Source organism: Lissotriton vulgaris, chromosome 2_1, assembly GCF_964263255.1.
Source record: "Lissotriton vulgaris chromosome 2_1, aLisVul1.2, whole genome shotgun sequence".
In the NCBI taxonomy this organism is placed as follows: domain Eukaryota; kingdom Metazoa; phylum Chordata; class Amphibia; order Caudata; family Salamandridae; genus Lissotriton; species Lissotriton vulgaris.
In genome coordinates this window covers 1,070,784,419-1,070,796,649 of record NC_141687.1, presented here as the reverse complement: position 1 = coordinate 1,070,796,649, position 12,231 = coordinate 1,070,784,419, and the positions used below count along the sequence as shown (strand labels likewise).

Sequence of the window (12,231 nt, the reverse complement as noted above, 5' to 3'; positions counted from 1 at the left end):
AGTCCTGGGCCAGTCTGTCTAAAGTGGGACCTGATTATTTCCCATAATGCACTCCTCCATGCCCGGTGCAAGTGTGCATTGAGTTTCGTTCTTCTCAGTCTGAAACGAAGTTGGCTTGTACAATCAATGCCTTTACTACTTTCAGGTGACTTGTATAACGAGGAGCCCACCAGTGACTAACATGTTTGATAATGTATGTACCTAGCTTTCATAGGGGACGCTTATTTGTGAGTCTCTAGTGTTGTATAAGTGCCTCCCAAATTAACCCTCCCTCTTGAGCCAAAATAAATGTGTCACTGCCTTTCTTCCAGCCTCCATATATTGACTGTTGCATTAGAGCCGGGCGACCCAAAGTCACAGAGATCTTCCAGGGATAGCGAGGGGAAACAGATACTCTTACTTTAATGCAAGTGTTGATCTAAACATTCTATATACAACATCTAGCCTTGTCCTCAGACAAACAAATCACAGTAAAAGACTTAAGAAAAATGCATATAAAACAGTGTTAAAGACTTCCAACAGGTGATGGGGTCCTGGGGAAGGCAGTGAAGGAAAATAACTGTTTAAAGTCTCTCTAAAATATAATTAAATGCTACACCGCCCTCCAGTTGCCGGACACAAGCAACCACCAGCAACCTAACCTTAACTCGCACAGCCTCTTCTACCAACTGTAATTGAATCACGGCATGCCACAGCGCCAACCCACAATGGCGGCCATCCTTGTGGCAATGTGCCAACCCATCACAACTCGCTTAACCAGCTATGTTCTCCTAGATTTGGTCAACACATTAAACAACCAAGTCACTTTCTCTTCGGCCACAGCAAGCATTTCCGCGGCAGGAAGAGTGCTTCCACATCCTTCTCTATAAGTTGTATGACAGAAGCACACATGACTAAACCACTAACGCCTCTACAACGCTGCCTGAACAATGAATGTGTCTGAACAACGCATTCCTTTACCACACAATATCGTGGCAAAGGCATGACTGGTAAAGGGTCCAGGTCCGGACTGGTCCTAGCGGGCACAGGGCAATACCCCGGTGCGCCGCACGTGTGGGGGCCAGTTCTGGGCCGTTTTTGTTACAGGGCCGTTTTTGCAGCATAGCTGCAAATTCGGCCCTGTACCAAAATCGTCAAAAACCGGCCCTGGCAAAGAGCTTGGTGGCACCTCCAACCCCCCGAGAGGGGAGGGGGGGGGGGCGGCCGAGCACTTTGCCAGGGCTGGTTGTGGTTCCCAGTCCGGCCTTGAAAGGGTCCCACCCCAGCACCCCCGCCCTGAGTCCTAAAAATGACCCGACCCCCCATGAGCCATAAAAAGAACCCTACCTCGAGCCATAAAAACTACCTGACCCCCCCCTGAGCCCTAAAAACTACCCAAACCCCCTCTGAGCTGTATTCACTACCCGACCACCTGACCCTTAAAAACTACCCCAACCCCCCCCACCAGAGCCCAAAAAACTACCCTGACCCCCGCCAGAGCCCTAAAAACAACCTCAACCCCAAGCCCTGAAAACTACCCTGACCCCCGAGCCCTAAAAACTCCCACAGCCCTCCTGCGCCCTAAAAACGACCGAGCCCCCAAAACTACCCCAACCCTTAAACCGACCCCACCCCATCAAAACCCGGCCCTAGCCCCACTTACCTGATCATGTCTTCTCCTGATCTAACCTCTTCCTGTGCTCGCCCATCCCAGCATCTAGACCGCACCCTGCCTTAACAACGCATGTGCGTGGTTAAGGCAAGCGTGGTTCCGCTTGCTGGGAAACGGCACCAGTGGCTCAGCCCGCATTGTGAAGGCCCTTTCCCTCTCTATAGCAACTCCCCTTCCTCAAAGACATACAAATCTCCAAACATTGAAGCACCACGCCATCAGCCTACTCTGAGGGTCCTCAGTCCTCTACAACGCCACGCCCTTTCCCCTAGACACGTTCCCTGACAACATCAACATCCTCTCATTTGGTGAACCCAAAATAGAAAGGACACTCCAAACCGAACAACACCTTGCAGGGATGTGGAATTCCTATAGCCCCACCTTGCAGGGATGTGGAATTCCTATAGCCCGACTCCCAGGACATATTGTTTGGGGTCAAGGGCAACAAGTTTTAATGTGCATTTTGACCTTGGGACAAGCAGGCCCAACCCCCTGCTGCACAAACCCTTTGGCTGCCAGTTTGCAATACCACATTAAGGCTCAGGGAAGGGCACTGCCTGCAGTTAAGTTTATATTTGTGTGCATATGTTATTGCTGTTCAAACTTGTATTTATGGTTCATTAATTGAGAGCCTTTATTATTAGGCTGAGCGCTCTCAGTAAATGTAAGTTCTGACTGCACTACTGACAGTGGTTCCAGTATAAAAATGTGGACACACGGTTTCAAAGTTTAGCAATATAAGGCTATGCATAATGCTCCCAGAATGCTCTCTGATTAGATGCAAATTTTTGCAGTAGCTTGAAAGCAAGATTAACCCCTTCCCTGCTGCCGTCGGATGTCGCGCACGCTACCTACTTGGTGCTGCGCACGTTCAAAGGCTGATGCGGCCCCGCCCACCCTTTAGAACACCTGCACCGTGGCGGAAAAATCGTCGCGGTTAAGGCGTTAATGATTCTTTGCTTTCAATATAAAATGTTTCTAAAAAATGAAAGTAGGAAAAAAATGTTTTTGCTAAACTACTGTAAAATTTCATTTACCATTTCTTTACAGCATCATTTTGTAAAATGTGTTGATGCATGCGAGTATTTCCCCAAAATATTCACATTAGAAAATCAGTGTAACCAGTTTCAATAAGATTTTGGGAAACAAAAATAAAAAAGCATTGGCAAAGCCAGTAGCTCTGAAATGGTAGTCAGCTTTTTAGTTTTGGCAATGCGTGACTTGTTTTGGCATGATTTTTGTAAAACCGTATTGATGTGAGAGCTGCCGGACCCTCACCAATATAACAAACATTGGCAAAAGCAAATATTGTTTTTGGTCTCAAAAAAAGCGCACACTGCCACATTAGTTACTGGCACTGAACAAAACTACTTTGTGTGCCGATATGCTCCTAGTGAAAGAGCAGAATTCTGTCGCTCACCGTAAAGCCAGCCGATACAGAGAGAGAATTTTAATAAACAACAAGTTCATGGGTAACGCCAGACCAAATTGGGGGCCCAATTATTAAAGAAAGTCTCAAAAGTGCACCCTTGGTATATGTCCTTGCATTAAGGGCAGCTATATGGCTTTCGTGAATTCACAAGAGTTTACAGCAGTAGGGCAAGAAATAGTAGTCCTAGAAAATCTTTGTGAACTGCATTTTAGCATAAGCAAATATGCATGTGTAGATTTGCTCATGTGAACACCTGAGTGTTTGCAAGTTTATTTTCCCTCCAACCCCTTTTTTCCCAAATCTGGAAGAAGGTTTACATCTGCCATTGTCGGGAGTAAATTTCCAACATTTCTGAGTATTGGAAATGATTAGAGAAGAGTTGTTGAAAACCCATTACACATGCAAGTTAGTAGGTTTGCACAGACTCAAAAGGACTTTCCAACCCTTACCTTCAGTCCCAGTATGTAGATCTGCGGAAACGTAGCAACATAAAGGGATTGCTAGTATTCAAACACTAGTATGGTATGAGCCCCGGCATAATTAGAGAGGCTATATAAGAGCTCTTATATAATGAGATTGCGGCCATAACTTGTCGCCGCATAACATGGCACCAAAGGGACAAGTGGATTTTGTTACAGGGCAAGTAGATTTATGAAGCAACCTGCCCATTGGACAATTAGATATTTTAATAAATTCCACACCCCTGCCTTGACTTCAAACTACTTGTTTCAACTTTGCAGACAAAACAGCCATCGCTGCGACCACAACAGAAATCCGCGTTGACAGCATAAAGCAACATGCTATCATTATATTCCTCTGTTGACTTTGGTGGTGCATTTCTGTCTCACTCACAAAGCTAATAGCTCGCGGACGTCTCTGAAAGCACCTTTTAAAGATTTAGATCCTCAAGATCCCCCCCCATGATTTCCTACTTCTTTTTAGCATAATGTATGCAGGACTCTGAGGTGAGTTTGTTTCTTCTAAAAAAACGGCGAGTGTTTGGGCATTCCCTGCACAGTGAAACCCCCAAGGCAGCTCCAAAGTAAGCCAAAATGACCACTCCAGCACTCAGCCTAAGTAAACTGGACAGGTGCAACAGCCTAACCTCGGACATCCGAACTGAGCCTTCTGACACCAGCTTCAAGCTATCAGCAGGTGCAGTTAAGAAGACACGCCTTCCTCTCACATGTCCCTGACTACAAATCACCCAAAAAACAATAGGCCCCTGACTATAAATCACCCCAAAAAAATGAACACACCTACACTGAACTGCACAGAATGAAATACTAACTGCCTTTATTTTACTGCTAAAAGTTTAAACTGCTACTATTTCGTTCATTTTATGTTTATCTTACTGTTATGCTCAGCAGTTTTTATATAGTGCCTCTCTGAGCCCTCAGTGCTTTCCTTGCAGACGTTCATGGGTTTCTTCATGGCGGGTCATATGTGACCGTAGGTGTGGTAGCAAACAAGGCCCGCGCCAGGGTGGACAGGGCTATTTTTAGCACTGGTGGCGCCCCGTGCAACAATTATTGTTTTTTGCTCCCAATGACCACCTCTGCCACGGACTCCCTCACTACCACCCTTTAACAGTGCCCCTTAAGTCTGCATTACCACCCTCTCTCACATGGATTTCTTTTGTTTTATAGCGCCACTCATACCAGAGTAGGGTGTCAGAGCACTTTACATCACACACGCATAACAAAGACAAAGAATCTTATGTTTGTAAATCAGAATAGAGCAGTGGTTCTAAAACTTTTTAATGCTTGGGAACAAAATAATCATTGGGCCCCAACCTCAAAATGTTTTCACAATTATTCTATTAAGCTAACAATGTTTAAATATGTCTAGACTTATTTAAACATTGCAGTTAAGTTCTCTAATGTTTTAAAAATGCAATCAAACACACTATTCTGGTGAGGCAGGTGTAAAAATATCCAGTGAGATTGATAAAAAATGGGGTTGTGGGGTTTGAAGAATATTTGGAGCCCCTTCCCTTTTGACACCTTCTCCCAGCCAAGATATAAATGACAAAAGATCTAATTGAAGGCCCTTTACGGAGTGGTTTACTGCTGCTCATTCCCCTCCACCCCCCTCTGAAAACAAAGCACTGCCTTTAAGCATAATGATTCTTTTGGCTAAAGCCTGGTGCCCCTCACCCCCGGGATCCTGCACCCCAGTTTGAAGACACCTGATGTATAGGAAATGTTACATAAGACAGAGAGCTACAAAGTATAGGAGTCGCACGCCAGCCATACAGGTAGACAGTATGGTTTGAGAATGCTTGTTTAGAGAAGCATAAACTCAGGGCCCACAGGAACAAAAGCAGCCGCCCCACCCTTCCAGCCTCCCAGGGAAATGCCCGATGCCCAGTATGGCCAGTCTGGCCTTGAATGGAAAGACGACCGGGCAAGCTTCCGTCACAGAGAGAACAGGTAGAGCGTGTGCAAATACGACACAGTTATCAGAAGAGCAAGGTTTCCACACACACACACACACATACAGAAGTAAAGCACAACACTGGTGTAGCTAGAGAGAAAGAGAGAGCGTATTTACAACAGACATCAGGAGCGAAAGATTCCTTCCTACACCAACCAGGTATAACTAGGGTAGAAACAGATTCTCTCACACACAACAGGCACAACAAAGTCAGCAGCAGGGCAAGCTTCCCCTCCAGCACAAAAAACATTGACCTAACAAAGCCGGGTTAATCCTCTAAAAAGCACCACCCGTGCCCTCCTTTACTGCTGGCTAACTAGGGCAGATAGCCGCTCACGCGAGCACTCCAAGGCGCTTGGGTGGACCGCAGGGACAGGACTGGTGGTGATGAAAGGTGTTGAATGGAAAGGACAGGGGTCTCAATTGGTACCGGCTGGTGGTGGATCCTCGGACACCCCACCCCAACAGGGCCAGCTCTTCACAATGTCCATCAATGGCTGCTCCCCAAACTGCCCACTATACCTGCTTCTAACACTGCCCATCAGTGATGCCAACTGGTGAGACTGTCCAACAAACTACAATGCAAGCTTTCCATACTGCCCATCAGATAGTCACACTGCCCATCAGATACAACACCTGCTACTCATCCTACTTACACACTGTCCACCAGTGCCAACTTGTCACACTGGCCACCAGAGCCACCTCCTCCCTTTTCCAGCTAATGCATCCTGCTCATAATTCCAAAAACAATACAAGCTTCCCATACTGCCTGCCAGGGCCACCTTCTCATGCAAATGCCAACTCCTCACACTGCCAACCAATTCCTGCCCATCACACTCTCCAACAAGAATTCCTTCCCATACTGCCCTCCAGTGTGAACTCATCACACTGGCGGATCAGCACCACCTCCTGGTTCAGCCCACCAATGCCTGCTCCTCATGCCGTCCAACAATACTTGCTTCCCATACTGCCCACCAGGGCATCCTTCGCACACTATGCGTATGAACTCCTCACACTGCCCACCAATGCCTGCCCATCACACTCTCCAACAATAGTTCCTTCCCATACTGCCAACCAGCGCAAACTCATCACTTTGGCCATCAGTACCACCTGCTCATTCTGCCCATTAATGCCTGCTCGTCCTGCCGTCCAACAATACTAACTTCCCATACTCCCCACCAGAACTAGTTCCTCACACTGCCCACCAGTGCAAGCTACTGACACTGTCCAACAATTCTAGCTTTTTGTACTGCCCACCTGAGACAGCTCCTCCCACTGCCCACCAGTGCTAGGTTTCGACGCTGTCCAACAATTCTAGCTTTTCATAGTGCACACCTGAGCCAGCTCCTCACCCTGCCCACCAGTGCCAGCTTCTGACACTGCCCAACAATTCTAGCTTCCCATTCTGCCCACCTGGGCCAGCGCCCCGCACTGCCCACCAGAGCCAGCTACTCGCACTGCCCACCTGTGCCAGCTCCTGACACTGTCCCACAATTCTAGCCTCCCATTCTGTCCACCAGTGCCAGCTCCTCACACTGCCCACCCGTGCCAGATACACGTGCTACCACCAGTGCAGGTTCCAGACAATGACCGCCAATGCCTGCTTCTCCCACTGCCCCCCCCCCCCCCCCCGGTGCTAGCTCCTCGAAGTGCCCACCACCCGCTCAAAGTGCCCTGGGTGCACATCAAACCAGCCCAGGATCGAGAGGGAAGCTCAGAATCACTGCTTGTGGCAGCCACTGTCAAACCCAAGGCACAAAGAACAAACGCACACTTCCAAAGGAACACCAGATGTGTAGGTATTAATTGTATGATTGAAAACCTTCATTTGAGCCGCAAAAATGTCTACTGAGCTAAAAGTACCCTTTGAAGAAATCTTATAACAATCCACCTAATACAGAGTTGAGTTCCGAGGGATTGACAGGGGCTTTAAATGTTTAGTCAATAAAAAGAGTAACAATACACCTGGTTCTTACAGCGCTCCGAAGCTGTGATGCCGTGGCCGCGGGCGCTGTACAGTAAACACGGAATTTCATTGATGAAAGGGCGCAGCAGTGCACGATGAAACAACCGCAGCAGGCACATCCCATTTTCTACTAAACCTCAAAGGATATAGGATTTTTATACTTTTCAAAAGTCTACAACGTTAAAATAAATGATACATCAACATTACTCGAGATTTTTTTCTTCCGAAGCCAATGGTAGCTTCAAGTAATACATTCATGATTTTGTTAAACAAGGAGCGGCTGCTTGAGGAAAACCACAAGCTGCTGCGAGGGGAGCTTACAGCTTCTCCGTTCCCACATCAACACCAGACAATTAGCCGCCCAGCTTTGTGTATGAACTGTCAGCCCTTTCCACTGCATTCAGACTGGCCAGCTCACTGCATGTGATGTGCTGGATAAACATAGAACCATCAGGAAACGATGGAAGCTCTTCATGAGTGGGTCTGCCTCTTCCACGCCCACCCCGCAGGGCCGGACTGGTCATTCTACCACCTGGCATTTCCCTGGTAGGCTGAAGGCCTGTTGGTTACTTTTCATTTCTGGGCTGCCTGCCGTGATCCTACCCATACCACCAAGGCATCCATTCGAGCTGCGGCCACTTGCAAAGTGAAGCCGATGTGAACACTTTTGCCCGGGATGATTTTAATTTTGCCACCTAGGAGTGTCCAAGGCGGGTCCAGGACAACAAAAGCTCATCAGTTTTCAGGATAGGCACTGACTACATAAGTTCCATTTAGATTCATTGTATGTCAGTTACTCTCATGTGGATGGGCTGATGTCTATCATGGACCCAACCAGTGCCCCGCGGCTAGGCCTGGGCGGAGTTCGCGGAGACGTGACCAAAAACTGTTCCGCACTACGTGGAGTTCAACAAGCAGCGAAGTGCGTTAGGTCACGCAGTCCATGTTGATTTTTAGCGCCAGGTGTTTGTCCCGTGGTGGAAAATCAGCGCAAACGCTACCAAACACATCTCAAGAGGGTGCTGCCTATGTTCTACTTGAGCGACAGCTTCCTCAGCACCAGCTGAAGGATTCTCAATGCGAGCCGTAGCGGCCATCCGCGACCACCCACGTTCAGAAATCTCGCCGGAAGGTGGTCTGGAATAGGATTTCCCTTGCTCGAAAACTTAACGCGAACTTGAACGAGGAAAAATTTGGAACGGTGCATGCTATGCGTAATGGGAAAAACCCTACAAACTATGTGAGCGGAATTTCATGCCCAGGCATACCCGCGACCCACATGGATCTGTACCTGGCAGTTCTGGTCCTATTGCTTCCTGGCTAGAAGAAGGAATGGAAGAGGGAACACAAACGGCAGGTGCCTTCCCCTTGTATTTCAATGTAGTCATTGATGTTAAGGGTGACATTTCTGGGTTCAAGCCAACAGGGCAGCATGACTCTAGTTCTGGACATTTGTTTGACAACCTAATGTGTTTTGGGAATAGTTGTCTTCGCTTGCCTCCATCAAATCTCACTGGACTGACATCACTGATATCAATGTTGTGTAGCAGACCATGTAACATGGTGTCCTGACAACCTGGACCAAAGTGGTGAGCCTAGAGATGGGTTGTCCAGCCTAAATCTGGGAGGGCTGGGTCCATATTCCATTTTCAGGACATCCACTGACCTGGAATGCCATTATGGTAACTGTGCTGCACGTGGAGATCCTGATAATGTGGGGTGGAACCATCCTGACAGGACACTGTGCTGAACACTCATGTGACAGAAACCCCAGGCCATGAAGGGGTGTCCAGAGTGAGAATAGAAGGTGGGCACTTGCTGAAAATAGATTTTGCTAGCATAAGTTTGTTTTTTAGCTAAGCTGTGCTATATTCTCTCCTGTATGTTCCTTCTCGCCCTCACACGATCAGTGCTTGTTGAAAATAAACAGAGGGAAGACGCAAAGCCACACCCTAACTCCTTGTAAATGACAGGAAGCCAGGCTGTGAAAGCAGAGGCGTAGCCAAGGCGCACTGGAAGAAAGGAACCAGCCCCATCCCCAGCCCCTGGGATTGTAAGAACATACAACCACTAATTGTGGCGAAGAGGGCCTGTCAAACTCCTGTGCCCCGGTACCTGTGCACTTGCTGCACCACTGATTGCTTGGCCCCATGTGTGTATACGGAGTGGAAAAGTGAAATCAGCCGATGGGACCCGTGGACCCTCAGAAAAATACCTCTTTATCTCCACAAAAGTGGACAGTAACAACCACATGCCTTCATTCCACTAAAGAAGCTATTCACAAGCTTCCTTTGTTTCTGTTGGCGGCTTCCGAAGACAGGCATAGTCGGGCCTTCAGTCCAACTCGAGAAGAGATCGCTCTGATGAAGACCCCAGAAATGCAATATTAAACCGAAACAAGTCGACCATGGTAATGTCACAATAACTTCTCCCAAATGGGATCCTACCATAATATCCTGGGCATCGTATTGAAGACCAAAATACCAAGGAGGTAAGTGCATATAGATAGGTATTGATTTACTATTTTAACTCCACTTCTACAATGCTTGAAAGGGGGTGGGGGTGATACGTATATGTGGAATCCATTAACTCGGTATTTACCTTCATGAACTTCCCTTGTTCTTATTGTGGCCCTAGTGGGTTATTGATTGTCAGTCAGCTTAGCTGACTGCACGAAATATCAACCCCAGGCACCGAGAGAACAGAAAGGATGATTCACCTGCGTGTAAACCATCAGCCAGGGATGGTGTGTAAGCCGAGGGATAGCTCTGCTGCCTATGACTGGGACGCCACGTTCATTGGCTGCGTCTTGAGAGACTCTGAAGCCAAGACGCTGTGATTATACCAACAACGGAACCCAAACAATCAATGCAAACAGACACAAGCCATTTCCAGCTCTCCTCCGGAATCCGCCCACAGCCCGAATGGCATTACTAACACACCAGAATGCACGGAATACTGACAACGGAGGCAACCACCAACAGCATCGTGCACAACACAGCGTCCCTCCATCGTAAACTGGAGGAGCCCCCACAATCACCAATACAACAGCCATCCACGGCTGAGGATGTACAGCCAGGCGAGACACGCCATCTCTGCGAGTAAACACCGTGCAACCTGAACACGCCTGGATGCAAATACAGCCACTGCAAGCTGGATGTAGCCTTATGCCGAGAGATCCCCACATGCAGCAAATACCCAAGCGAAGATGACACACATGGGTGCTGCAAATACAGATGAAAATGTACAACTTGGTGCTGCAAATACACTTACAACATCCATGATCCAAGTACCTACCACAGAAAACCTCCAATTACATGCTGCAAATACCCCAACAAATACACACCCAACATCCTGCCCTCCATAACCACAATATTGCTGCAAATATTCCAAGACTGCACATACACATTCAGCATACCACAAATACCAGAACATAACAGGTGCACACTGATTGCGCTGGAAATCTAACAGTGCAAACACACCCTTAGCATTGCAAATACCCTGAACTGCAGTTACAACCATGAAACGGTGCAAAATCACCCAATAGAAATACAAAACGTGGAGGTAGGATGCACATACGCAACGTTGGAAATACACAGAACACCCAGCATACTGTAAATACTCAGTACAGCAAATGCAGTCCACTTATGCTGCAAATGCCTCTATGCAAAAAACACCCCAAGCACGCACAAATAACCAACAGGTGGAAATACCCAAAACACATGCTGGCAATGTTCAGCACTATAAATGCACATCCTACATTCTCCAGACAAGGCACTGGAAATACCACAACATCGCAAAGTCCCCATCACTGCAAATGTTCTGCTCTGAAAATTCACCCACGCCAGTAAGGGTCAGTACTGCACATATCACAACACTACAAATGTACCGATCACTGTAACTCCCGTAACTGTAAGTAGAATGCCCCCAAACTGCAAATAAGACACTACAAACGTCGCCAGCGCTACACATGCAACGCACTGCCAACACTCAAAAGGTGCAATTGTCTCAACATTGCATTTGCCCCAATACTAAAACGCACCGCCCTAGGAGTGGCAAATCAGCCAGGTCAGTAACACCCTGCCCACTACTGCACATGCTCCAGTACTAGAAACCCCAGCACTGTAAATGAAACGCCCACCACGGCGAATGGTCCACGCTGCAGATAAACATCGCACGTCCTGCAATTCTACCACCTCTGTAGGTGCGCACCTGCATACTCAAAGAGACCGTTAGTTACAGCAAACGAACCCCCGCGCGCGCTCGGCAGCAGCTGGGCGAGACCTGATAGGCCGCCCCCGGGGACTCACCGTCGCCGGAGCCCAGCAGGAGCAGGAGCAGCGGGAGGCGGGAACAGAGCACGAGGCGGGAGCAGAGCACGAGCCCAGACATCTTCACCGCGTGAGGCAGGGAGAGAAGTGAGGAGGCTGGGCGCGAGCGAGCAGGGCCGTGACGTCAGGGGAGGAGGGGTAGGCGAGAGGGACCGAGGGGAGGGCAATAGAGGGAAGGAAGCAGATCAGGAGAAGGAGAGAAGGGACGAGGATGGAGGGAGGGAAGAGAAGAGAAAGGATGAGAGGAGGGAGAAGAAGATGGGGCAAAGGAAAGGGAGCAGCGCGGAAAAGAGCTGGAAAACTGAAATGAGAGGGAGGGAAATGGAAGGTAGGAAACAGGACAGAAGAGGTAGTTTGATTAGGAGAAGAAGGAACCGAAAAAGAACGCTAGGAAGAAGAGAAAAGCGTGGAG

At 48.2% G+C, this 12,231-nt stretch overlaps 1 protein-coding gene across 2 annotated transcripts in view; it reads right to left on the bottom strand.

The window, feature by feature from the left end:
• MCAM (melanoma cell adhesion molecule) overlaps positions 1–11,954 on the bottom strand; it is a 281,496-nt gene extending 269,542 nt beyond the window's left edge. The window contains exon 1 of one of the 2 annotated variants that reach the window (XM_086956758.1): positions 11,799–11,954. In XM_086956758.1, the coding sequence (XP_086812884.1) occupies positions 11,799–11,880 (82 nt within the window). In that variant the 5' untranslated portion in view covers positions 11,881–11,954. The remainder of the gene's footprint in view (positions 1–11,798) is intronic. The other variant, XM_086956759.1, reaches the window with a different exon arrangement.
• Between the last annotated feature and the right edge of the window lie 277 nt (positions 11,955–12,231).